The following is a 27627-nucleotide window of genomic DNA, read 5'->3' as shown; positions in this document are numbered from 1 at the left end:
TGCCATGGGCAAGGACACCTCTCACCAGACCAGGTTGCCCAAAGCCCCATCCAGCCTGGCCTTGAACACCTCCAGGGATGGGGCATCCATATCTTCTCCAGGCAACCTGTGCCAGTGCCTCACCACCCTCGCAGTGAGGAATTTCTTCCTTGTATCTAATCTAAATCTACCCCCTTTTAGTTTAAAGCCATTGCTCCTTGCCCTATCACTACACTCCCTGACAAATAGTCCCTCCCCTGCTGTCCTGTAGCCCCCTTTAGGTACTGGCTGTTATGAGGTCTCCCTGGAGCCTTCTCTTCTCCAGGCTGAACAACCCTAATTGCCTCAGCCTGTCTTCATAGGAGAGGTGCTCCAGCCCCTTGATCAACTTCATGGCCCTCGCCTGGACTTGTTCTAATGCTTCCATGTCCTTCTGGTGCTGGAGGCCCCAGAGCTGAACACAGTGCTCCAAGGAACTATGAAATCCTACTTTTCCAATAAAGCAAGGACTTGGAAATATTGAAATTAAGAAATGCTGTTGTTTGTAGGGAGTGGTTTAAAATAACAAAGTTTATTGTACATTTAAAAAAAAAATTAAAAGTACTGATTTTTATTAACTGGGTTTCTTTCTTTCCTACATAGCCATCTTTCAACTGTTTTGGGAAACAAGTTTGATCATGGCGCTGAAGCTATTGTGCCTACTCTTTTTAATCTGGTTCCCAACAGTGCCAAAGTGATGGCAACGTCGGGGTGTGCAGCCATTAGGTTCATTATTCGGGTAAGTGTTACTAGTTCATTTTTTGTGCTAGAAATGTTGACGTACCTGCTCTTAGCAGAGATATGACCAGTTTGGAAATACTAGGATTATAAAATAAACATTTTTGACTTTTAAAGAATGATTAAACAATGAAGAAATATTTTTATATGGTTGGACAATATTATTTATCACTGGCACCAATAATCAGCAATGTTATCACGGTAAAGGTAGTAGTAGTATACGTTTTGAAAGCAAGTCTGTTTTCATGATTCTTATAACATGTTAATTGAATACTTTTTAAAAAAGGCTACCTTGAAAGTTAGCTGACTTTTTGCTAAAGACAAAGTATCAGTCAACAAGCTAGTAACAAATTCTTGAAAATATTACTTTCACCAAAAAGTATGAATTCTAAAAAAAAAAAAGCAATAAAAATAAACATAAAATTAATAAAAATAATATATAAATAATATATACATGATATATAATTCCAATTTAGAGGACAAGGAAGGAAAAATTCAAGAGTGTTGAAGAGGAAGGCCAAACTTTGTGGAAGAAAAGCCCAACAGAGATTTTTAATCCTTTGGTTTAAGAACTTTGTAAGCTATTGACTCCTTAAAGTTGTGACATATGGAGAGTACTCTATGCTAGCTCTGTTTCTTATTGTCTATTCCTTAAGCACCTGCTACCAACCTGTGTCTGAACCAAGATACTTAACTAGACTTCTGGAACTTCTGCTGCCTTACTTATATTTCACATAGGAGTGACAGGTTGCATGTAGTTTCTACATTAAAAGCTAGATTGTTCTCTAGTTTCTTAATGTTTGGCACTTAGTTGTGTTCACTAGGATCTCATCCACAGTCGTAGTTTTTGAAATGGTTAGAAATTATTTCTAAATTTCTAATTGTTGAATCTGTTTTAACCACTCACATTCTGTTGCCATCCGCTTTATGTTTTAGAATCTGTGTTTATCGTGAAGTCTAACCGTGCCTCTAAAAATGTGCTCTGAGACTTTCTGCATTACCTCTGCATGAGGGCTTGGGCTAGGAAGTGTTGGTATTCTTCCCCCCACCCCTAGCCAGTCTTTTAATGCACTGTGAGATGACTAATGGCACAGAGTTGAGAGAGGAGGAAGGAATACACCCTTACATAGTATGATTAAAGTTGTGAGAGAATATTGTTTGTAGTCATATTAGACGAACTCAGAGATGTAGGAAAATAACCCTGTCTTGTTGCTTACAGGAGCAAAATCAAAGACTAGAAAGCAACATGAAATAAAAAAAAAACAAAACACCAAATTATATTAAATTAGATTTATTTGTTTAGTTCAGTTGAAGATGAGCATACACATCAGCTATAGCTGCCCTGATTTTGTTAAAACTTTTGTTATTTTTAGCTGTAATTTAACATAGTAGATAAGAGGCATAGAGTTCATGCTGTGCATTCAAATTCCCAACAAGTAAATGGTATATGCAGTGTATTCTGACTGTCATACAATTCAGGCTTCAGTGGAAAAAGCAAAATGAATCAGTCTGGCAAAACACAGTCCCACTCTCCATCGATTTCTTTCCTTTGGATTAAATGAGAGTTGTTGAAGGAAAGTGTATGATCAGTTGCATATTTAGATCCCAAGCCATTACAGCTTTTGGAGCCTGAGCTGTGCCTAAAAACTCGAGCCATAAATGACTTAGAGCCAGTTTGTATTTTGGTGCTTTAATATAGAGTTGCTGTGAGAGCAAGTCCACCATAAAAAGAGGGTGGTTGTATTATATTCAGCATTTTACCAGTTATTTTGAAGAGCTCTGTCTCATCTTTGCCCCTTTATTGGACTTCACGTTTCATCTCCATATAGTTCTTATGCTGTAGTCTTATTTCTTTTTAGACTTTTTTTTCAAATTACTGATTTACCTTGTGTACATTAAAAAAAAAAAAAAAGAAAAAAAAATGTCATGATGAGATTGCATGGTGTTGGAAAATGTTTTCCAGTGGGAGGTGAGATTTAGGTTGGGCAATTGAGCTGCCAGGTGGGTTGTGAGGGTTGTGAGGATGTATCAGTGCAGCTTCAAAGGGGTATTGCAGGAAATGTGCAGTCTTAAAAACAAGCTTGAGCCTTTGAGTCCTTTGCCAAATATTTTCCAGAAAGTACACTGTTGATATGGATTTGGAACATACGAGTTTCTTCATACATTAAACCATTTTGTTGTTTCCCTGCAACATTGCTTATTGTTCCCTGTCTAGCAGTCACATGCCATTTAAATTTGAAAGCTATGCAAAAAAAAAAAAAACAAAAACACAAACAACCCCCCAAAAAACTGTTTACAAATGTATCAGTAGGAACAAATGCAACTGCTAGGCTTTACTGGGTTTTTGGACTCACTCCCTGCTAATTCTCAAGTTGGCAGTACTGGGAGAACTGATAATTCTGTCTGCTTTCTTGGTTTGTTTGTTTATATCCTGTAACGAGGAGAAAGACTGGTATATGCGGTGCATGGAATTGTTCTGAACTATAGTTTTTAAGCATTTTTTACAATTACAATTTCACACTATAATGGAGGCTGTTATACAAGTACCTGATGTATTTAATCAAGGAAAGAATAAAGAAATTAACAGAAAACGGATTTGTTGAATCATGTTGCTCTTACTTGGGTTTAAAAAGGTAATACTTTACATCTAAAATTAGTTAAGATTAGCTGAAGGAAGCCTGCTTTAATTCTGGGTGGAAGTATTGAATCCGAATTTAATGTAGTTTATTTTACCCACTTTAAATGTTCAAGGGTTTTCCCATGAGGATGTTAGATGTTTCTGTATGGATTATATATGTAAGTTTGCTTGGATTACATGTCATGTGTTATTTTAATGACATATTTTGCATTAAAAGGAATTCAGTGTTTTTAGCACTAACCATATTGATCCTTAAAAGAATGCCCATAGCTTCAGGTTGATAATTGGCTTTTTGCTCCACAACTCGGATTTTAAGACTATGTCTATCATTTGTTTATTTGTTTTTCCTGAGGGAAAGCTAAAATAAGGACAGTTTAGAACTCCTCTGAGGAGATGGTTACATTTGAGCCTTCAGATATGATTTCTGACAGCTAAATATTGCATATTGTGTTGTGGTTATTGATGGTATTGGAATTGCTTTTTGCTTGATCTTGGGGGGGGGGAGGGAGGGGGGAGAGTTGATTCATATAGTAGCACCAGTCTCGTATTTAATAGTGTTCTACATGTAGCTTCAGTATTTTAAAGTGAACAATTGCTATTTTTATTACGTTTCTAATTCTGTTCAATTACTACAACACATTCAGGAATGCTTTTGTCATTAACTGCTCCGTCATGCTTTTTTTCAGCATACCCATGTGCCCCGACTCATACCTTTAATAACAAGCAACTGTACCTCAAAATCAGTTGCAGTTAGAAGGTCAGTATATTACAATATTCTCAAATAGCAAATTATTCAAGCTGTTGCTTTTTAAATATGATGATTGTATGTTGAAAATAGAAAGCTTTGAAGATTGATCGCCATCAGTCCTGAATACAAGAAACCATTATCTAATAAACGAAAAAAATGAATTTCATCAAAGTTAACTCAGGCATCGTTAAGGAATGGTACTTTCTGACATATTCAGGGACATACACTGTATCCTTCTGCAGAATTAATTCTAATTTAAAGTTTTCATAACACTTTTAAAAAGTACCTACTAATTTAAAACCATAAAGGTGGGAGGGGAGAGGTTGAATCTGTGGTGCTTAGGCTAATAAGACATCAAAACAGGTTTGAGAGGCATTGTGAGAGCATGAAACAGGTGTGCATGTCCTTGCAAAGAACCAGCCTGAGCCTGTTAACTGCATTTTGAGGCACTAAGCCTGACAGGCCTACTGTAGACGCACTGCAGCATACTACTGCATGTGGTGTTTGCCAGCATGTTGCTCTCTTGATTCCAGGAGGACCTGATAAATTCTGTGCAATGTGGTGTGAATCATTGGAGCTAGGCTATGGCTGGCTGATATCGTGCCCAAATTAATAAGTCTACCATGCTGTGGGGCGAGGTTTGAGACACTGGCTGTTAGGTTAGATAGCAAGTGATGGATCTATCTGGTAGTATATTTAACTGCTGAGGTGCATCTTTAGCATGTTGTTTTTCCAAGAAAATGGTACTTAAAGATTTTTATTGGCTCTTGAGGAAATAAATTGGATTTTGACAGAGTGTCACTTTCTGCACAGAATCTCACAAAAGCAGTTAATGCTGTTTCTGGACCCACATTAGCCATGAAAGCTGTGTAGCTGTGTATGTGCCAGAAATTGCCTGAGCGTCTAAACTGTTTACTCTGTGTAAGCTGCCTTTGCCCACAAAGCAAGTATTGTATCAGCCCAGATTATTGACATGTTTTAACTTCTGGTTTGACTGCAAAATAATTCCTATTGCTTCCACTTAATGTAGCTTTCTGAGGAGCACTAGGTGGTTTTAGGTCCTGCAGTGCACAATCCGGTGATCATCAATAAAGGGCCAAAATTGCATCATGTACCGACTTCGTTCCTTTATAAAGAAAAACTAAATCAGTTACAGTAATGAGAAGACTTCGTAAGCCTTTCAGGGCTTTTTGCCATGTCTTACAGGTGCCCAAAAGATTTGGACAGAACGAAAATGAAATCTTCTTCTCCAGAACAGGTTAAAGTTGCAACATAACCAGAGAAAATAAGTTCCCAGCAATAGAGTGCACTACCTTTTGGAAGTCTCAGTTAACTGCACCTTCTTAATGTGTGTCAGTTTGATTTATTCACCAGGATGTAGCTTCAAATGTATTTTAAAGTATGCCATTTGCTAATGGATATCTGCTAAGTTGTCAAAAATTCTAAATTAATAATAAATGCAGTTACATAACTTAGTGTGTACAGTGTCAGCAAACATTTAGGAGTGCTTTCTGTATGCATGTCCCTGTGTTAATGGTGTCATGTTTACCTTCATGCTACACACTCAGTAATGATACGTGAAGGGGTGGGAATGGTGTTTGGGACAGAAGTACAATGATGTATAAACATTAAGGTATAACTTAGTAGCTGAATTCTTAAAGTACTCATTTTTATATTTAGATTTTGTATTTTGAACAGTTTTTTAAACTTCTGCCTCTTACTTTAGGGCTAATAAAACTAACAGCATATGTGTAATAGCATTACTTGAACAACAGATGGCTAATTGAACCACATGTATTTTTGAAGTTTAGGGTTAGTTAGCTTGCATGTTTTCTTTGTATACCAATTACTTTAACTTTCCAGTAAGCAGACCAATGTCCCGATGTAACAGATCCACACATTTTTATGTATTTGTTTCCCTCAGGGGGAAAGAATAAAGCTACTGGTTATTCTACAAGCACATTGGAGGAAAGGAGTATTAATTACAACTTCTTATTCTGTCTTATTAGGCGTTCCTTTGAATTCTTAGACCTGTTGTTACAAGAGTGGCAAACACATTCATTGGAAAGGTATGGGCTAATATCCTTTTTTCCCCAATAATAAACTGCTAACAAATTTTAAAACAGGGGGTCTTTTAATGGAATCCTTGAATTGGATTATGTTGTTTAATGTTGGCCAGCTTTTGTAGTCTATACAACCTTTCTAGGACAGTTGGTTACATGGCTTATTCAGGTGTCAGGGACGAAAGCTCTGTGCTCCCACTTGTTTTCGTGCTGCCTTCTCTCCTTATCCTCCTTATTTCCCCTTTCCTCCTATACCCTGTGAGTAATGCATAAAATGTTTTTCTAAGAGTTTCACTTCTGTCATGTATCCTAGGTAGTGAAGTTGCTTGGGTAAGCATCTCTTTTCTCCTGGAAGGGGGGAATTTGTTTGTCTGCCATAGAAAGGTCAAGTGGGATTAGTCTGCAGGACTTTTTCCGGTAACAATGATTAAGAGCATACTGTAGCTCCTCCATATAGATAGGAGCATGCATCAGTAGTGCAGTGTGTGTACTGTAAATATGGAGTAAGAACCAGAGGAGGCTCTGAAGAGCTCATCCAGTTCCAGGGTTACCTTTTGTTCTGGTGAAGTCACTTGATTTATTTCAGTGTGTGTCTATGTATACATTGAAAAAAAAAAGTTTTTAGTTAAAATCTGTTCATCACTACAATTTTTGTTTGCTTTGACTGGGGTGTTTTGGTGTTCTTAGAGCATGTGCTGATGTTAGAAGTCCTATGCAAAAAGCTTTCAGAGATGGATTTCCAGAAAGCAAACTTAATCTTTTTTTTCCCCCCCTTTCTCTTGCTATTGATGTATTAGGGGAAATATTTTTTCCATTTAAGTAAAGCTGCTGTCTTTTAAAAGGATATTTTTTTGAGAATTTTGAAATGCTATAGGTGCATATGTGTCTGAAAAACAGATTATAATTCTTTTCAGTGTAAGGTGGAAGCGATTAGTCTTGGTGTTTCCTCTTCTTCCCTGTTCCCATTGATTATTGTGGGTATCACCATCATTTTAATTATGGTTTTGATTAAAAATTTAAGATGGTTGTCATACTGATTTTTTTTCCTTTTTCTTGATGACCAAAAAGTATTTAGATTCTTTACAACACCTGCAGCATAGTGTAGCAGTTTAACACCTTTAATTAAATGTTTAAAGAAAAAAAAAGTGGTACCTTGACATTACTAGTACTGCTTTAACAAGGTGATATCGTGATGGCTTAAAAGAATTTAAGGGAAATGGGGAACTATTGTCTAACTAAAAAAATAATTGGGACTTTGTCCAAATGAGTCAGTCAGCTTTGAGACTTTATGACCATATCTTCATTTCTGTAAACGTATGTGTAAGATAACTGAGTGGCTTAAATTGATTTGCCACAAAGTCAAGTTCATGTTTCATATTGATGCATGATTTCCAGTGAAACTCTGTGGTGTCTAACCATGCAACCTTGTGCAAGTTCTTGTTTTTTTTTCCCTTTCCTGGGATACTTGTAATGTCTTGTAAAGAGAAGTGTATTATCACTAATTCACACGTGAAGACATGAAGTGATTTGAAGCCATCACAGTCTGTGGCAGAGCTGGGAATGGAACTGAGCTATCTTATAACTGTATGATACCGTATGGATCCTAGATTGTTCTTACCTAATGTTGCAATTATACTCTATAGGCAGTATACAGACTTTTTTTTTTTTTAATTTATCACTACTAGGACCATGTTTTGAGTAAATAGTCATTCTGGAAGCATTGTTACATTTTATATTGTATTGTTGTATTGCTTCTTTTAGTGCCTGGTTGATCCAAATAAATGCACTATTAATATGTGTTTACATGTATTCAGAATTTCAAAGGACAAGCTTAAGAGGCATTTTAACTTTTTATTTGTTGAAGAAAATGAAAAGTATGCCTTGGTCTGTTTAGTTAAAAATTATTTTAATTTTTTATTTTAAAATTATTTTTTAACTTCTGACTGCCATGATCATAGGTTTTTACTTTTTTAGAAGACATAGATTCTACCTTCCGATGAGGAAATAGCTAGAAGCTTACTTAAGCCTCTACAGAAGGTGCATGTCATTGGTGTACTTCGTACCTTAGAACTACTCTCTCAGCTATTTACTTAAAGAAATACTAAATAAACTCTTCGATTTCGAATTGAATTTGTAGAAGCAAAACAGTACAAAGAATGTGTGTCTTCTAGGCATGCTGCAGTCTTAGTTGAAACGATCAAGAAGGGCATTCACGATGCTGATGCAGAAGCAAGAGTGGAGGCAAGAAAGTAAGTTTCGACTACTTTTTGTTCTGAAAATTTGGCAGTGTTACATGATGGATAGAAGAGTCTAATATAGTATGTATTAGCCATAGTTGGCTGATCAACTCTGAAGAAGAGGGCACAAGTTAGGTTGAAGAATGACATTTCTGTTCTTGGAGTCTTGAATTAATACCCATTCTCTGTCACAAAAAACAAATGTTCTAAAAGTTGAGGAAATTATTACCCTCTTAGAGCATTTGAGGATTCTCCTGAAACAGGAGTGATAAAAGTTGATATTGCTGTATAATCATTCATTTTTTCTGTGAGTGAACTCATCAGAAAACTGCAGTGCTTTGACTATTGAGTGGACTAGAGAATAATTTCTCTTGCTTACCATTGGAATCAGTAAGTGAACCTGAGAGTTTCAGAGGATAGAGAGCGTGTTAGTTTGAAAAGATTAATTCAGTCAATTTTTCATGCTTTTTTATGATTTGGTGAGCAAAGTTGTATGTATTACATACTTCCGATCTGAGTTCCTTTCCCAAAAGACTTGTCATCTTTTACTTCCTGACTATATTTTGAAGAAAATAGAGCAATTATATTTGGTTATTCTCTTATTTTGCAGGGCTTACCTGGGTCTTAGGAATCACTTTCCTAGTGAAGCCGAGACTCTGTACAACTCTCTTGAACCACCTTATCAAAGAAGCCTCCAGACCTACTTGAAGAATTCTGGCAGTATAGCATCTCTCCCTCAGTCAGACAGGTCATCCTCCAGCTCACAGGAGAGCCTCAAGTAAGAGTCACATAACTATTTCTGAATCTAAACAAATAAAAACTTTCTCAAAGGAAAAAAAAAGTTTATTCAAAGACCAATTGCTCTTATTTAAATTAATCTATATTGCCTATCTGAAAATCAGAGTATTGTTAATTTACTAATAATGAAACATTAAAAACTAAGTTACAGAGAAATTGGAATCTTAATACTCTTAAATTCTCAGGTAAGTGTTACTTCCTGTATTGCAGGATATACAAGTTGCCAATTGTTTGAACATAAACAATACATAAAGGAAGGGGTAAAATGAAAACAAATAGAAAATAAGATATTGGAAATACATTTTAATTGAGTTTTCAGTAATTTTGCATTAAGATGCATGTTATTTTCCCCATTTAACACAGTTAAATTTCTAGCTTCTAATATAGTTACTGAGTTCTCCCCCCATTTGCTAACTTATGGGTGTGGTTTTGCTAAAAGTCTGATCCTTCATGATTTTTGAACCTGTGTACTTAGAAATTCTCTTGATCATGGATTGACAATAATTTTAAATTGAATTATGGGATGAGGAAATTTGGTGACTTCTTACAAAACCAGCTCTACCTATATGAAACTGATTTAATGAAATGTCAGTCACAGTAGATTGTGTAAGTGCTGAAATTGTAACAATTGTCTGTGTCTTCTGTTTGGAGCTCGTTGTACGGATGTATGCAGGATTTACTTGCAGCAAAGTATCTCCAAAACAGCAGTTACTAATGTCAGGAAAGCACTGGATTGGATTGTTTATAGTAAGCTGCAAAAACTTGATATTCCATGAAGAGTTACCAAACAATTCTGACACAGCAGTTACTAATGTCAGGAAAGCACTGGATTGGATTGTTTATAGTAAGCTGCAAAAACTTGATATTCCATGAAGAGTTACCAAACAATTCTGACATCCATATTACCTTTGAGCACCTGAGCTAGTAACTCAGGTAAATATACAGTGTTATGCAACACCCAACACCACCCCTAATATTAAATTTAGAAAGGCTTTTTTTTCCCACTTCTTTTCTCTCCTGACTTAAAACTGAGACTCTAGACTGCATGGCTGTAGTTTGACTATTGGTGAAATGACTACAGACCTTCCCAGGGAGATATTTAGATGGCTATAGATAAATCAACAAATAAAGTATCATGCCACTCACTGTTTTGCTCATCTACCTGCTACTTTGTTCTGTTAGACGTATTCTTTTCTCTGTTCCTGCTTGCTGCATTTCAGCATTTTGAACCAGGCAACTGGAAGGGCTCACAGTCGTGATGGTTTTACTTGGGTGGGCGGCTGAGCTCCACCACAACCGCTCTCTCACTCCTCCTCCTCAAAGAGGAACAGGGAGAAAATACGATGAAAAGGGCTCAAGGGTTGAGATAAGGATGAGGAGATCACACAGTAATTATCGTGACGGGCAAAACAGACTCAGCATAGGGAGATAGTAAGATTTATTGCTTATTATTAACAAACTAGAGAAGCGAGAAACAAAGGAAAGAAACCAAAAGCACCTCCCCCCCCCCCATCCACCCTCTTCCACCTCCTCCCCCTGAGTGGCGCGGGGGAATGGGAGTTATGGTCAGTCTATAGTGCTTCTTCGCTGCCACTCCTTCTCGTTCACACTTGCCCCCTGTGCTGTGGGGTCCCTCCCATGGGATGCAGTCCTTGCTGAACTGATCCGGTGTGGGCTGCCCACAGGCAGCAGCTCTTCAAGAACTGCTCCAGATATGGGTCCATACCACACGGTCCATCCCTCAGGAGCGAACTGCTCCACCCTGGATCCCCCACAGGCAGCAGCTCCTGCCAGGTCACCAGCTCCTGCGTGGTCTCCTCTCCACGGGCTACAGGTCCGGCCCAGAATCTGCTCTGGCAGGGGTCTTCCACAGGCCGCAGCCTCCGTCGGTGCAGGTCCACCTGCTCCACCGTGGTCTCCTCCATGGGTTGCAGCATGGAACCCTGCTCCACTGTGGTACTCCACGGGCTGCAGGGGGACATCCTGCTTCACCATGGTCCTCACCACAGGCTGCAGGGGACTTCTGCTCCGGTGCCTGGAGCACCTCTCCCCCTCCTTCTTCACTGACCTTGGTGCCTGCAAGGCTGTTCCTCACTCCTCTCACTCTCCTAGCTGCTATGTGACGCAGCGGTTTTTTTTCCTTGTCTTAAATATGCTCCCACAGAGGCGCAAAACAACATCACTTATTGGCTCGGCTCTGGTCAGCAGTGGGTCCCTTACCTAGCATGGGGCAGCTTCTACATCCTTCTCACAGAAGCCACCCCTATGGCCCCCAGCTACCAAAACCTTGCCATGTAAACCCACTACGACAGTTTAGCTTAAGTAGACTGAACGATTATGCTTTTCCAACTACCAGCTTTTCCAGTAAAAGTTAAAGGGAAAATGGAGAAAAACATAGAGGAAGAGACATGCTTTTTTTTTTTTTTTCCCTTTTATGAACTGTGGGAACCTCTAGCAGTCAAACAAGGAGAATTCAATCTAGCTGCTTTGTGGTTCCAGCATATTTCTTCTTAATTTGTAACTGAATTCTCAGTTATGGGACTGGAGAAGGCTTTACAAATGATTTACCTCTTTCCGTTGTTACTGCAGACACAACATAATTTCTTTCGTAAATCAATCTTTCTGTTTAGCTCCCAATATTTTTGTATGACAGATGATTTAGAAGATCAAGCCTGTGGTTAAAACGATGTAGTGGTTACCTTAAATGTTTCTGTGACTGGAACTCTGTATTAGCAAAGTATGCTTATTATTTATCAAAGGATGAATGTTTTATGATGAAGATGTAAGTCTATAAAATGTAGAAGATGATCTAATAAGATGATTGTGTTTTCCTTAGCAGTCTGTATGTAATGTTTCTCCAAACTATTCAGAAAAAGTAGAAGACAAGAGGAAAAAAAAAACACAACAGAACACATTGTGTTTTCCCTCTCAGTTCACTGTGTTTTGTTGCTTTTTGGATCTGATACACCAGACACATTTTTAAAAGCCCTTACTAACTGGGTTTATTGAATTTTTTTTCTTCCAGTCGTCCTCTATCTTCTAAATGGTCTGCAGCCAGCCCAGTAAGCCTTGCAGGCAGAGGTAAACCTATGCTATATAAGCATGCAACACTTGTTCTTTAAAATTCTTTGAATTAAAAGTTTAAAATGCAACTTAAATTTTTAAAAATGTATTTTATGGTTTTTATGCTCAGATTTTATGTATTTTTCAGTTGCTGAAAGCAAGAAACATAATTTGCTATGTATTGGAACCATTCACCAGTAATCTTTTAGAGTTTTGTCATGGAGCAGTCATTCTCAAAGAAACAAAGCATTATTCTATTGTCCATTTGTTATAATTAGGCTTATCGCAATTGGAATTAAAGGACTCCTTATATCTTCATTTATTCCCAAGTAGCTGCTGCTCTTTATGGAGAAGAGATTTTAAAAAAATAAAAAAATAAAAACCACCAAATAAAAAACATAGATGGAAACAGTTCAGTTTTTGTCTTGAGTTTTCAGAGTTGAATGTTTGTTCTGTTTTTACAGGATGTCTTTGTAATTCTAGCCAAAGAAATTATAGAACTCATTTTTACAAGTGGCCAGTAATTGAGAGTGCTTGTTTTCTGGGTACTGAAACAGTTATGGGAGGGAAACCAATGAAAGTTAACTTAAGTGAATAGTTAACATTTGACACATAACAGGAAGTGAATAAAAAACATTTTACAAAAGATGAAGCCCAAAGTAACTCATAGTATTCCTTCAGCTTGCACAAGGCTTTACCTTAGCTGAAGTGTGGAAATGTTATCTTCTCTCAGTATCGCAAAGGATGCTGTGAATGTTGTTACATTTGTGAAGCATTTAGTAATGTAATAAACCCCAGAAATGTCCATTATTACCTAATTTGTATTGGGGGGGAGCACATAGTGTTAAAAGGTAATACTTTGTCCTTAAGATTATTAATATTGTAAAATGAATTGTTCTTTATCTGTACTTCATGGCCAAAATTCTAGTATTTTGCTACCTTTTGGCCACATTTTTTTGCCTAATGTCTTTTTAATCCTGTGTTTATATTGACTTGACTTACATTATATGACATTGTTTTCTGTACTTTCTGCAGGTATGCTGTGGCAATAGAAAACATTAACCTTGCAAATAAAATTCATTCAATTTCTTACCAGCTAATTTGCTTGTTTGTTAGTTTCAGGCAGCAGCAAGAGTGTTCCAAGCCCAGGAACCCTGCAGAGGTCTCGCAGTGACATTGACGTTAATGCTGCTGCAGGTGCAAAGGCTCGCCATGCTGCTGGACAGACAGCTGGAGCCGGGCGATTGTCAGCAGCTGGTCTACCTCCAGGATCTTACGCTTCACTAGGTGAGGGAAACATCTTTACTACACAGTGAAATATTTTTTGAGGCTTTACATCAAGAAGCTATGGGGAGACACTGCTTCTTTTGAAAAACTGTCACTGTTATTTTTGTTGGAATGTTGCAAAAGAAGATGTCTTCTCATGTAAGTTGCTGATTTTGCTGGATGTTTTATTTTTCTTGTGCTGGAAGAATGCTGTTGTAAAGCATGTATCCGTACTATGGTCTTTAAATGTGTTACTCTGGAATTATATTAAGTATTGGAAGGAGTGATAGCTTCAATTAACAGCAGGTGGTGATCATGGCTTTTTTTTTGCTTCCAGAAGTAATCAGGAAGTCGGCATCAGAACTCTCGACTTCCTGTTTTTTCTCAACTCTTTAGCATTGTTGTAAAATAGTCAGCTAATGAGACATCTTTGTGTTAAGTAGTGGCTGCTTTGTGTAATACGGAAGTGGTTTTACACAACAGTATATAATGCTGATTTCAGAGGAATCTTCTGAAGCATGTTCATGAAACAGCATGCAAGTTTTTATCTAGGTGATAATCTTCATTAATAGGAATACTTGCTGTTAGAAAGTTCTAAAGATTACAAGCTAGTGGGAAAATACTTCTGGTAGTGGTGGTTTTTAGATACTAGAACTTCCAAGTTTAAATTAAATCAGCCTGTGGGGAGAATAAAGGAACATGAGGCATGTCACAGAGAGGGTAGTTGGGCACTGGAACAGGCTCCCCAGGGATGTGGTCACAGCAGTGAGCATGCCAGGGTTCAAGAAGCGTTTGGACAGTGCTCTCAGACATAGGGTTTGATTTGTGGGTGGTCATGTGTGGAGCCAGGACTCACAAGGATTACTGAGTCCCTTCCAACTCAGGAGATTCTGTTATTCTATGTTTCTTTCTTGTTTGTTTGTTTGTTTGTTTTAGGCTATCCATAGTATAGGAGAGAAGTTCAGTGTTAAAAAAAAAAAAAACTGGCTAGTTTTTCTTTTCAACTTGTATACCTGCTAGATTGCCAAGGGTGCAAGTTCTAATAGCTGTATTGCCAAACATGATCACAGGAGAGGCAGAGTTGTTTATAATATATATAAACACACTATATATATAAAAACTTTTTGAATATAACCTTTTCAAATTTCTTTACCTCTACTTTTCAATTGATGTTGTGTTTTGGGAGATGATAGTATACACTTAAGTTATGTTTTTCATTTCAGTTGTGTTCTTTAATAATAAGTTTAGTTATCAACTCATTTAAAATAAAATTAAAATAAAATTAAATAAAATATAAAAATTAAAATAAAATATAAAAATAAAATTAAATAAAATTAAAAATTGTTTTTTCATCAATTCCTACTTAAAGTGGTCTAAACATCACTGATTTTAGGACCAAGTTTGAGTATTGGCAGTGCTGCTGAACAGGAATACTCTCCTTGAAACAGGCCTTTAACATAGGAGTGTGGGCTCCCTCTAGTGCCCACAGTGTGATTCAGAACCTGCTGGGAAAAAGGTGGACATCGAAGTTAGGCTGCTCAGGTTGCTTGGTGGAGGAGATAGGCTTGTTGCTGTTATCACTTGAGGGAATTCTCAGTTCCTCCTGTTATAAATGACTGAGTCCCAAATAGGATTGCAATCAAAGTTTACAATTTATTAAACGAATAGAGGCAAGCAAACAGCGCTGGGTGCGCCAGGAGTCTCTGCTCCACCAAGACAGACACCTGTTACGTAAGGCAGCTGGTTTTTATGCTCCTAGGCTAATACATATTCATTACTACTTCTAGAAGAGGCAGGGTTATTATAATTGGTTCCCAGAGTCCAAAACCCTCCCAGGGGCACCTGCGTATCAGTTTCTGGTGGTCTCTTGGGGGTCGCTCGGGCTGAAGTCCCGCAGTCTTCCTCCTAGGCTTTGTCCTTCAGTCGTCCTTCAGCTCCCCCTTCCTCCTTATTTGGTAGCCTCTGGGCCAGATGTCAGAGACTGGTGCCACATCCCGTGCAATAGTCAGCAGTTTTCTCTAAAAACCCCTTTGTTCTCTTATAACCTAGACCCGGGCCTCAATATTAACCCTTCAAATCCCTTAAGGGCACGAGTTGCTGGACCATTCCTTACACTCCCAACGTAATCCCTAAAAGCCTGAAATAGGTGGGATGGTTATTCTTCAAGATGAGAGGATGAGAGTGTTGCTTTGTTTTGGAGTGCAACAGGACATATTCTTAGTCTTAGATGAAGCTGGAGTTGACTTATCATGGGAAAATAAAAGTGGCAAGGAACATAGCAGTAACAGAAGGAGGAGAAAAATGGAAAAATGTCAAGCAGAAAACAGGAACTACTTCATTCTTAGAAGTTTCACAGAAATTTAGCTCTTAGTCGGAATATTTTTTTTGTTGTTCGTTTTTTTCATTGTCTTAAGCAATGTGTGATTTATGCCAAGAATTTTAGAAGCAGGGGTTGAGAAAAGCACAGAGGTTTTCAGGGAAGTAAACAGTGGTGGTGTTATACAGGGAAATAATAGAGAGAAAGAAATAGCATATTCTTGTTGTGGTTTGTAGATGGGGAGTGGTGAATACATGGGCAATAAGTCCAAGTCAGCTTTTTCTTGACAGATTTGAATAGCTGGAAAGTTTTGTCTTTCTGGCAGATGTAGTCAGAAAAGATGTAGAAAAGAATACCGTGTTGAATTGAAGTGATAACATAATGTGATACTAGCAAGAGACAGTAGAAAAGTTAAATCCTATTATGGATGGTATAAGGGTAGTAATAGTGAAGGAGACAAAGGTTTATTTACAACCATGCAAAAGGAGTACTTTTCAATTTCATCCTGACTCATTCTCACACTTATTTAAAGAGAAACATCTACCTTTTGATTAAACTACTGAAAAATGTAGAGCCTCAGACGACAAGTTCATAAGCATAATAATTTGTAATTGTCTCCACTTATCCCTTCCCACTTTATTATTAATAGACTAATTCTTATTTGTATCTGTATGTTCTTGCAGTTTTTGTTGTTGTTGTTTAAGATCTGTTCTAGAAGCAGGAGGACATTCTCTACTTCAGTTATTCTGAGTGTTAAGGATAGCAAAGCTAGTCAATTATCAATGTCCTTTTTGAGGAGACTTGAGCTGTAATCACGTGTCTCACACTAAATATTTTAATTCTGATTTATACTGTCAGAATATGCACTGCCTTCCCACTGAACTGGTAAATCTTTAATGCTTTAAACCAGAGTGGAACTTTCTCCCATTTTGCCTTTGTCTTTATTGTGATGTTTATTGCCCTTCTGTCCCTTACCAAATGACGGGACTTCATGTTAAGTACCAAATTTTGTAGAAAATCGAAATATTGTAGTTCAGTAATGGCATAAAGGTATAGTGATGTTTCAGTAGCTGTTGAACACCAAGCAAGAAACAGTTGATTAATATCTTAATATAAGGGCTTGCTCAAATCTGGGTAATACAGAGAAGATGCAGTATCCCTTGCAGGGTACTTGTACCCCATTCCGTAATACCTTGGGCTGAGGGAAACCAATTTTACTTAAGTTACCTTATACAAAACCAGTTTTACTTAAGTTAGCTTATACATGCACAAATTAGATAGACATGTCTGCTGATTTAATATTAATGTATTTTCCTTAATTAATGTTTTATGACTCTGCTGTGAACACCTTTATTCTAACACACTAAGTTTTCCATGTTTCTTTACCTACTTTTTCAACAAAGAGGATACTTCTGACAAGATGGATGGTAAGAAATTGTTTAGTCTGCCTTCTAATTCTATTAATTATTTTAAAGTGTCTTTTATGTGAAATATTTGATGCTTACTGCATGTCTGTTGATTAACAAATTCTGTGGTATTTCATTAACGCCTATGCAATCTTTGTCTTAATATGTGCGTTGTATATATGTATTTGTTGTTTTGAATGATTGATCTGTATCAGCAACAGGAACTTTATCAGAAATTGGATATTACTCCCATTAAAAAAAAATAAAAGCTTTGTTAATTACAGAGCAATTCTGTAATGAATAAATGCCTTAACTAGCTCTAGTTTCATCATGTTCTTCCATCGTTTCACCTTTAAAGTCATTTTTTTGACTTTTTGGCAGAACAGCAATGGGAAAGCAGAAGAGGCAGATAATTATGTGTTTTTAAAATAAAAGTAAAATCTTACTTTTAAAAGTACTCCATCAGAATCTGTTTTAACCACATAATTTTAAGTGCCTGTAAGTCATATAATCCAATGTAATTCTATTCAGTAATAGTTTATTAAGAGGAACTACCTGTTTAAATTGTTTACCAAGTATTCCAGCTAAACTTGACTGCTAACTTTCTTAAAAGTCATGGAGGGAGCTGGCATGTTTTTATCCTAATTGCACAGCAACAGTGAATCAGGTTTCTCATAGTGCTCATTATACTATTTCAGGTGTGTGCAAGTATTACTTCCCGTATAATGAAGTGACAGAGTCCCAGCTTGATGCTTGATAATTCTGGTTGTAATTTATTGCTGGGGAACACTTCACAAGTCAACTATGTTTGCTACTTAATTCATAATTCTTGGCACATGTATTTTAACAATATGGCAAGTGTATTTTAATAAGATACGATTTTTCTCATGCAGTGTTGTAGTGTCTTTCTCTCTTACTTCCATATCAGATTTTCTTGTGTTGCATTAGATTTAGGCTGTCTGTGCCAAATGTTTATTTGCTTTTATTAGTTTTTGCACATTTTCACCAGGAGTAAAATTTCTGAAGGACACGTGTATAGGCTTTTTCTTTTATTGAGAATAGTAGTCATACCTAGTGGAAGGTGTCCCGCACATCTGTTTAGAAGAAGCAGAGAAAGTGCTACACGGTTGATCAGAGCAACATTTTTTTTCTATAGGATAATCTGTAGAGATGACATGCATGACAAAATGAACACACCTTGACTCTCAAACTGTGGTTTATGATCTGATCTAACTGCTACCTGCAAGAAATAGTTGTTTTTCCTTCTGCCACTAATCTTCTTTCACTAGTTCTTCGTAATAGTCTCTTATGAACCACTGGAGCTGAACAAACTCTGGAAAACTCATTACATAAAGCAGAAATGAATAGTGCATTTTGCTGTGTTTTTTGTTGTTGTTGTTTTGTTTTTGTTTTGTTTTTTGTTTTTGTTTTAGCTCTTGGAACTGACAGTGAACCTTCACCTGTCCAAACCAGGTGGTTGGTAGCGCAAAGATAGAGAAAAGAGAAGCAGAACTACCCCTTCTAGTAGAAGGGGTATAGAATCCCAAAAAATGGGATTACCCTTTTGATTTTTAATCTATTTTTATCACTGATAGTGATTATTATGATTTTTTCATAATAAGCAGATCTATTTCAGGAGATCTTAGAGTTCAGATGGTTTCTCATAAATTCATATGTACTGATGTCAGATTTGTCTGGCTCATGTTGTCAGTCTACCCTTGTTAAACATGGCATACTTCTTCAAGTGTGATCTGGTTACAGCATGCTCAGATTATATCTAATCACTTCTCTGAGCAAAAGTTGATCTCATATATGTAGATTTTTGGAATAGTCACAGACTTAATTCGTAGAAATTCTCCTTGCTAGCAGTTTCTATTGAAATATCGCTGTCCAGTGTGGGAAACGCTGTTCTTTTGGTGTTTTTTTTCAGAGATGATTTAAAATAGTATGTCTTATTTTTTGAAAAGAGCTGGTACTAGAATATTTGTAGTGCCTGTCAGGATCTCATTTAATTGGCTTAGATTTTTTTTCCCTATTTTCGTTTCCCATGTTTTTGTGACAAGTTTGGAAGGCGGTGCTATATACTAACTATATACTAACTTACTGTAAAACACTAAAAGTGTAGTATGGATATTTCTTGATATTTCTGCTTCAGTTCAATAATGGAGTTGCAACACAAGCTTTAGAGTTCTTCTTGACTTGATAAAAATTTGTCCAGATTCATAAGATCAATCTCAAAAAAGGAATTGAAGACCCAGTACTGTTTTGAATATCATGTATTTTATTATTTTTTCTGTTTAGGAACAGCTTCAGAAGATGGTAAGAAAATATTTTGTTAGAACAGCTAATATTTTCAGCTTCATATTACCATTGATACAAATTAAGCTTTGAAAGTAGAATGTGGTCTTTCTGGGGCTTTGTGGAGATTCATAACTTCAGATAGCGCGTGCATCTAATACTTGGATGTCATAGTATTTTTAAAATTCTTTTGCTTTTATTTTAATTCTCAAGTACTCATCTGCAATAGAAGTGTCATTGCTTAACATTTTCAGTGTGAAAATATAGGAGCTTTATAGTTTTGGTTTTTTTTAAGCAAATTTTGTCACAGAAAAATTCATCAAATGTGCTTATGCTCTGGGAAGCAAGTGCTGCTATTACTCATCTCTTAGAGACTTGGTAATTAATTTTCAATATGCTGTTAATGTTTAAACCTGTCACTAGTGAATGGATGGAGAGATTCAATGTGAGTGAATTCTTTTGCCTTACAAATGCAAACTTTTTTTTTGTTTTTACTTTGAAATTGAACCAGGTTCTAATTGCTAATTTCACATAGCACTGAAATAGTGGCACTCTATTCCCATGTTTTTGGGCCAAATTCTGAACAAAGTTATATGCCTTGCAGTCTCAGCATTCTGTGGGAAAACATTACCATTGCACGGGGATAACTAGTAGAGTTTGGACTAGTTCATTTAACTAGTCTTGCTAACAGATTGTTTTCTAGTAGTTTAGTGAATAACCTCCTTTATCCTGATTCTCTTCCTATAGACTCTCATCTATGGCTATTCCCTCTGCTTGGATGAATAATATTAACTTGGTTGGTCTCCAAATTCTGGTGTGGAAAGCTTAAAGAGGCTAGAACTAAATAAGTCTGTCTACCTAATTATTATGGGTCAAATATTGACTCTGTGCCTAGAAAACGTTTTAATTATGCTGTTTGTAAAAGTGGATTACTTGTTGATCTAGATCCGTGTTGCACAAGCTTTTTGGGTTTCATTTATGAAACTTTGAAGAAGTATGGTTAGCATTGTGGTGGTTTTTTTTTTTTATTGTTTGAGAGGTTGGCTTAAGAAACAGTACAGAACTATACTAGTTTTTTTTTTTATGAATAATCCTTTGGTTTCTTATAACTCATATAACTCATCCAACAAGGGTCTTCCTAGCCTTGTTAATACCACCAGACTCACTAAACATAGTGGAATATGGCTAATAATGCAGAAAGATTTAACCCAGAGATAAGATCGTTTGGCATACTGGAGAGTAGTGAATTCATTGTTTTAATTGTTCTTCCTCAGCACTTCTATCCGTTGAGAGGAGTAGTATTTCTTTTTATCATGCTGACACTTAGATGTACGTAAATGTACTTAGACTTTGCAAATTGTTGCAAATAAATGGACTGGAAAATCCAGTAGAAGTCACTATGACCAAGGCCAAGAAGACAGTAGAATCCCCAGTAATAGGAAAGCTAGTAGTCAGGTTTATAAAAAGAACGCTGAAGCTAAGAATAAGCCTGAGAACCCTATTCGACAGATGATCAAGATTCATTTTGTAGTTGATGATAGCAAAAGTAGAATGACAGCCATAAGTAATCAGAGAATACTGTATCCACTTCATTAGTGGATATATTGCCTATCGTATTTCATGCATTTCCCTTTTTGTAATTTAATCGACGTATTTATGTAGGAATCAAGATCTAGTTCAGCGTGTTTAAATGGTAACGTGTAAATTGTTTAGTGAAGCATGTAGCGTTAGAAGTATTTTGATCCCTCAACTCTGAATTCTTTCAAGGTGTGTTCAAATATCTACTAATTATCCCAAGTGAATTTTCACCAGTTACGTTGTGCTTTGTTTTTATGTACAGAAACATAAGAAAATATTAGTGAATGCTACTAATGCTTTGCTTTCTACATTGCTGTGGAAAAACTCATTTAATGCAAATTTTATTTTATAGGTCGTGTAAGAACAAAGCTTTCAACGCCATCTGTTGGTATTGGAAACTCTAAAACAGATTCCAGAGGACGGAGTAGAACCAAAGTGGTCTCTCAGTCTCAGCGTATGTATTTTCTGTTTCTCAGATATATTTGATAAAGAGGCCAAATGCTTTAAGCATATATTCATTGACCAATGGCTACAGTCAAAGTTAATTAAAAAAAAAAGCTACATACTGAGTTGTTGTTCTATGCCTTAGGTTCTTCATCGCCAGAGAAAAATGAAGGTATTTTTTCAGTGTTTTGGGTCAGTGCTATTTGCATGCTTTTCTGATTCATGTTGTTTTTCTCTGGGCAAAATATTAGGCTAGGTCTTAGTTTGCCAGTTCAATTAGATAAAGTAACAGGAAATGAAATTCTGTTTTCAATTATAACTTCTCAACATTCTTCCCTCCTCCCCACCCCCCCCCCCCCGCCATCCAACACACAATACCAGTAAATATCTGTGTCAGTTACATGTTCTATATCGACAAGTAATACAGAAAATTGGGTAGGCTGAATGGTGCCTTCAATGTTAGCTTTAAAACCTAATCTTTCATTTTTCAAAAAGTCTTAGTTATTCAGCCAGAAATACCAGTTTTTATTTTGGGCTAGGCTCTAGCTCTTGGATGTATACTCATTTTTGGTATTACAGAGATTACCTAACTCTTCTTTGGAGTAAAAAACACTAAATCCTGACTTTATAATCAATTCTTTAGCTTGCATTGAAATCAGAAGTTTAAAACAAACACCCTACTGTACGTCAGCTGATCCACAAAAATTTTCTGTGTGTGCTTAGAAATCAAACCAAATGCAGAATTTCTGATCTCGTTGAGCAGTCTGTTGTTAATTAAAAAGACCAGACTCCTTCACATTTTTTGGTGCTGGCTGACCTATAGTAATCTGTTCATGTTAACTGATGTCTGCAGCAGATGTCTTTTGACTAACCTACCTGTAGTTTTCAGATTTTCTTCGTCTCATTTAGTGAAATTAATTAAGCATCTTTTAATTAAATGAAATGCAATGTAATTAATGAAAGGAAAAGAAACTAATGATAAAATTTAAGTAAATTAACCAATCCTATAGTTTGACAAGTCAAATGTTATAAAGATAATAAATTATGTAGGCTTTGAATTTTGTAATTATTTTTGCCATGACTAACCATATCAACTTTACTTTAATAAACCCCCTTACTTCTGTGTTTAATGGTAGAAATATTTATCTGTTAGAGTACTTCCCATTCAGTTTTGCATTATAGACTTCGTTTTCCGTAAATTACAGTCGGATTAAATCTGATCCAATGCTTGCAATTTTTGTGAAATAAAATTTTCAGAAAACCTGATTTTCATTTATCATATGAGAAGTTTTAGGTTACTGTTTAAATGTCGTGTCACATTAAACTGACTATCTGTTCAGGGAAAAAACCTGAAGCTTTTCCTTTTTTTTTTTTTTTTAGAAATGATCAAGTTTTTTTTCCAAGAGAATTAATTTTTCCACAGTATCAGAGTCTAAAGAGATAAGCTGAATTGATATTGAAATAACTAGGTGTGTGTGTCTACGTAGATGATGATGTGTAAAGTTAAATATTTGACTAGAGCTCTTTTAATTTAGAGCGTTTTGTCACTACTTCTATTCAGAACTGATGCCTTCAGTTTAGCTCATTATAACCTGTAAGTGGGGGAGAACAAGAATTCTGAAATGTTTTAAGGAAGATAAACAGGGCAAGTGCAAACGGACAGGTGAAGGAGAATTGTCAGGCACTGTATACCTGCTGTTTGGGTGTTGCTTCTTTATGTAAATGAAAAATTTCACGGCATTTTGGGGAGCAAGATTCATGATGGTTCCATACACACACACAGGGGATTATTTTTTCTCCTCTACTTATAGTAGGAGAACAGTTTCATATTAGATTTAAGCTTATGTTTTTTAAACAAACAAAAAGCCACTGTCACATGGACCCTTACATAAAGTTAGGTTAAAACTATTCCGTACTTTTGTTCAAAGATCATTACATGAAAGACTTGCAAATCGGAATGCTTTTACAGAAGATACTTTTGTAGTAGAAAATAAATGTGTATACAATATATATCCCATTATTTTAATTTTATCCATGGAAAAAATTGAACAATTTTTTCCTTCCTATTTTCTGTTTGCTTGCCAGGTAATTCAGCGAGGCATGCTAAAATTTTATTACAGTCTTCATTCAGAAAAAAAGAATGAAATTTCTGAATGGAAACATTCTTTCTTTTAGACATCAAATAAATTATGAAAGAGGAAGACGCAAAATTATATGCAAGTCTTTTCAGATGTGCCATTGTGAAAGTTTTTTTTGTCATCCACGTCACTTGTAATTCAGTTCCTTTACTGTCTGTCTGAAACAAAAATATGTTTTGGCCTTGTGTGTATTTTTTGTTCAGCCGTTGAATTTTTTGAACTTCTTTAGCAACTTAGTATTCTTTTAAAGTAACTTGAAGGCTACATTTCCATGTTTAATTGAAATGTAGTTCTTCAGTATTACCCAGTTGTTGATTAGAAAGCTGAAGAACTGTAATTTGCTTGTGCAGCTTTGCTTCATCTGCTTTGTACATAGCATCTGAGCTTAGTTCTTCAATTGTGGAAACTACTTAAAAGCACTGCTTTAGCATAACCCCCTTGTGGCCTTTTTTCCTGTGTGAAATGACTAAAGCTTTCTTATTTCCATTTGCCATCCATTTAAAAATCTGCTCTGCTCCCTCCCTCTTCATGGATTATAAACCCCTACCCTAATCCTGCCTTTACACTTGTTCAGGATCACAGTCTGCTAACCCCATTGGTGGTAAGAGTCTACAGAATTTGTGTATAAATCATTGTTTGATCACCTGTTTTACATATCTCATTTTAAGGACCCTATTCAGCAGAAATTCTTGCTTGCTTTTTTCCATATGCTGCTCTTATCTAATGTGATGCAATTTTTATTTAGAAGGCAGTAGAGTTGGAAGGTTTTTGTCATTCTGTAATTCCATTTTAGTAGCTGTGCTTCTTTCAGTTAGCTTTAGTTCTTCAGATCCACTGCTGATGGTAGTATTGACAACAGTATGCCAATGCAGTTGTTTGAATAACATTTTCAGGTTGTTTTCATATGTTTCAGCTGTATTTGGTTTATGTAGGCAATAGTGGTACACTTTGCAAGTCAGATTTTAAACAAAAGATGGAATAATGAAAGTTTGCATTCCATCAGCGTATTTTGACAAGAGTAAGTTTTCAAGTTTCTGACCTATCAAAGAAAAACTTCTAAAAGTCTCTGGGACAGTGGAAGCTTTATCTAATGTTTTCATTGGTTTAGAGATAAATATTGGTGAGCGAGGAGGCATAATAGTATCAAGTTCAAGTTGAAATGCCCTGACATAAAGAAACTGCCAGACCCTTAACTTTTGCAGACCATGGCAATTTTATAGAATTGCCTTTTTTTTTTTTTCAGTGTAGAAGCTATGCTTGCTTTTCCCAGGCTGTATAAAACCTTATTTATCGTTTCTGCTGAATAGGTCCATAGCTTGGAAAAGGACATTTTGCTAGATAACCACATTGAGTTTGAATTCAAACAATGAATCTGAAAGTATATGCATGGTGTATTGTTTTAGTTTTCTCCCTTCCACCCAGCATATGTTTTGTTTTGTTTGGGATTTTGTTTCATTTCCCATATAGTCAAGCTTTAACAAACTTGTACTTTTTTTTAAACATGCCTCATAAGAAGTATCCTGTGAAATTTACTTGAGATTGTTGCATGTTAAGATTATAGATCTGATAGCATAGCTGTAGTCATATGGTTGGGTTATGTGATCAATTTTAAAAGATGAATGGAATGTTTGTATGTAATTAAACTTTGGTTAAAATGACATTTTGATATATATATATATATATATATATTTGGTCAAACTTCTTAAATACTGCAGCTGGATATATGAGTACATTTATATCAACTGCTTGTATAAATTGGTTAAAGAAGAATGGATTGTTTGTTAGGGCTTAGAACTGAAATTTCCTGCAACTGAAATACCAAAGGATGGAGATAACTTAGGGGTCATTGAACAGTTTCTCATAGTGGGTATGCTGTGTTGAAGTAAATGATTACAGTACTTCAGAATGTACAATTTTGATAAACTGTAAGCTATATAAAAAAAAAATGCGCTTAAATAGAATGTCTTGATCAATTTTTTTTTTAGCTTGTTTTAGCTTAGTTAACAGTTTTCTTTGAATTTGTGAATTTGTGGAGTAACCTCCACAGAAATGAATGTGAATATTTCAGTTGTCTTCAGTGACATTTTAGTTAGCTTCTCTAAGAGTAGTGCTTGAAGAACCCATGCTTTTAAGAAGCATGGAAGAAAAGCTTGTATGTTAAGAAAATTATACCTATTTTTATTAAAGCATTGTTGGTATTAGAAGAGCTGGAATAATGATGAAGTCACGGGTTTAAAGCTGTTCTCTTTAGCCTTCTAGATGTTTTTTTATTTTTAATAGAAAATGTGATTAGTGAGACCATGCAACTTTAAAAAATAATTAAAATAAAAATACACCAACGTCCATGTCAGGGACTTTGGAACTATTAACAAAAATGGGAAATAATGTTTGTGGTTTCTTGAGCATACCTAGTGCTAAATACCGTACCAAATGCTTCTTTGTGTTGATAATTGTGTCTACTTTGAATGTAGTGCTATAAGAATTTGTCCGGGGGACCAGGGTTTTATATTTCACATTTTTACCTTGTAAGTTTTGTCAGACCATTTCAATATACCACCACTTTCCTGCTAATGTGTGTTTTGTTTTTGTTTGTTTGCTTTTTAAATCTTTTTTTTTATATATATATCTTTTATGCTGTTACTTACATTCATTCATTTTACCTTCAGCTGGCAGTAGATCTGGATCTCCTGGAAGAGTTTTGACAACAACCACACTTTCTACTATGAACACAGGGGTTCAGAGAGTGTTAGTGAATCCTGCAACTGCACAAAAACGAAGCAAAATCCCACGAAGTCAGGGATGCAGTAGAGAAGCTAGTCCTTCTAGATTGTCAGTAGGTAAGAATTGATAAATAACTTTTCTTCATAGGCCTTTTTGCTTTATGTGCTAGATAACTACAGCTTGCATTTAATTACTGGTAGATGGTAAAATTAGAATACATATAGATAAAAACGTAAAACGTGCCTGGATGCTGAGACTAGTAATTGATACACAAGACAGTTTTTAAAATTTAAGCTGAGAGTTTTGTGCTGTCAAAATACAGTAGTTGTTCTTTCTCCTCAATTTCTTCCTTCTTTCGTCTCCTTTCTTGTTAATTCCCTCTCCCCAAAGTATCACATCCTCTAAATGAAAGTGCTACAATTTTGAAAAGATTTTCTTTATAACTTCTGTGTCCTCTGGATATGTGTGCATGTATATATACTTTTATGGTACAAAAATGAATGTCATGCTTCCTGACTCTCACAGTATAACCTGATTGCACTTTAATACACTTTATTGAAAAACAGTGTTTGATTTCAGAGAGATTGCCGCTGTTCTTGGTTTTTATATTGTATTTTTGATCTTTACCCCAGCTGTAATGTTTTTAGATTTTTCATCTTAAGAAAGCTGAAGTTTTCATTTGCATTACTGTTGATTGGATTATTTTTCATTGCTTATTCAGTCTGTCTATTTCAAGGTGTTTCAACCATTCTGTAAAGAGTTGGTAAATCCACTTTTTTAGCTGTACAAAGAAATAGTTTAATTGAACTGGCTATACTTATATATATACTTATATATATATATACACTTATATATGTAATTTAGCACAATCAAGAAAGTGTGTGGAAACAGTTAATACTTAAATGCAACATAATCATAAGTGCCTTTTCTTAGAAATACATCTTTGATCTTTCTTGAAAAACAGAATTGCATTAAAACTGCAACTTTTCTTATGTCTTCTCCCTTCTGTGCTGCTGTTTGTCTGTACCCTGAATCATACTAGCACGAGGCAGCCGCATTCCTCGGCCTAGTGTGAGTCAGGGGTGCAGTCGGGAGGCCAGCCGTGAAAGTAGCAGGGACACAAGCCCTGTCCGCTCTTTTCCACCCCTTGGTAAGT

At 36.0% G+C, this 27627-nt stretch overlaps 1 protein-coding gene across 50 annotated transcripts in view; it reads left to right on the top strand.

Annotated features, from left to right (window-relative positions):
- Positions 1–27627, top strand: part of CLASP2 (cytoplasmic linker associated protein 2) — a 141681-nt gene that overhangs the window by 74479 nt on the left and 39575 nt on the right. For 17 of the 50 annotated variants that reach the window (XM_048053510.2, XM_066992334.1, XM_066992342.1 and 14 more), the window contains 14 exons: positions 622–757; positions 4081–4151; positions 6152–6211; positions 8377–8454; positions 9053–9220; positions 12266–12321; positions 13420–13590; positions 17290–17313; positions 19594–19611; positions 21521–21622; positions 21758–21784; positions 24325–24351; positions 26417–26587; positions 27514–27621. In XM_048053510.2, the coding sequence (XP_047909467.2) occupies positions 622–757; positions 4081–4151; positions 6152–6211; positions 8377–8454; positions 9053–9220; positions 12266–12321; positions 13420–13590; positions 17290–17313; positions 19594–19611; positions 21521–21622; positions 21758–21784; positions 24325–24351; positions 26417–26587; positions 27514–27621 (1217 nt within the window). The remainder of the gene's footprint in view (positions 1–621; positions 758–4080; positions 4152–6151; positions 6212–8376; positions 8455–9052; positions 9221–12265; positions 12322–13419; positions 13591–17289; positions 17314–19593; positions 19612–21520; positions 21623–21757; positions 21785–24324; positions 24352–26416; positions 26588–27513; positions 27622–27627) is intronic. The other 33 variants (XM_066992337.1, XM_048053548.2, XM_066992349.1 and 30 more) reach the window with 8 other exon arrangements.

This window comes from Anser cygnoides, chromosome 2 (genome assembly GCF_040182565.1).
Source record: "Anser cygnoides isolate HZ-2024a breed goose chromosome 2, Taihu_goose_T2T_genome, whole genome shotgun sequence".
Taxonomy (NCBI): Eukaryota; Metazoa; Chordata; class Aves; order Anseriformes; family Anatidae; genus Anser; species Anser cygnoides.
This window is presented reverse-complemented; position numbering and strand designations above follow the sequence as displayed.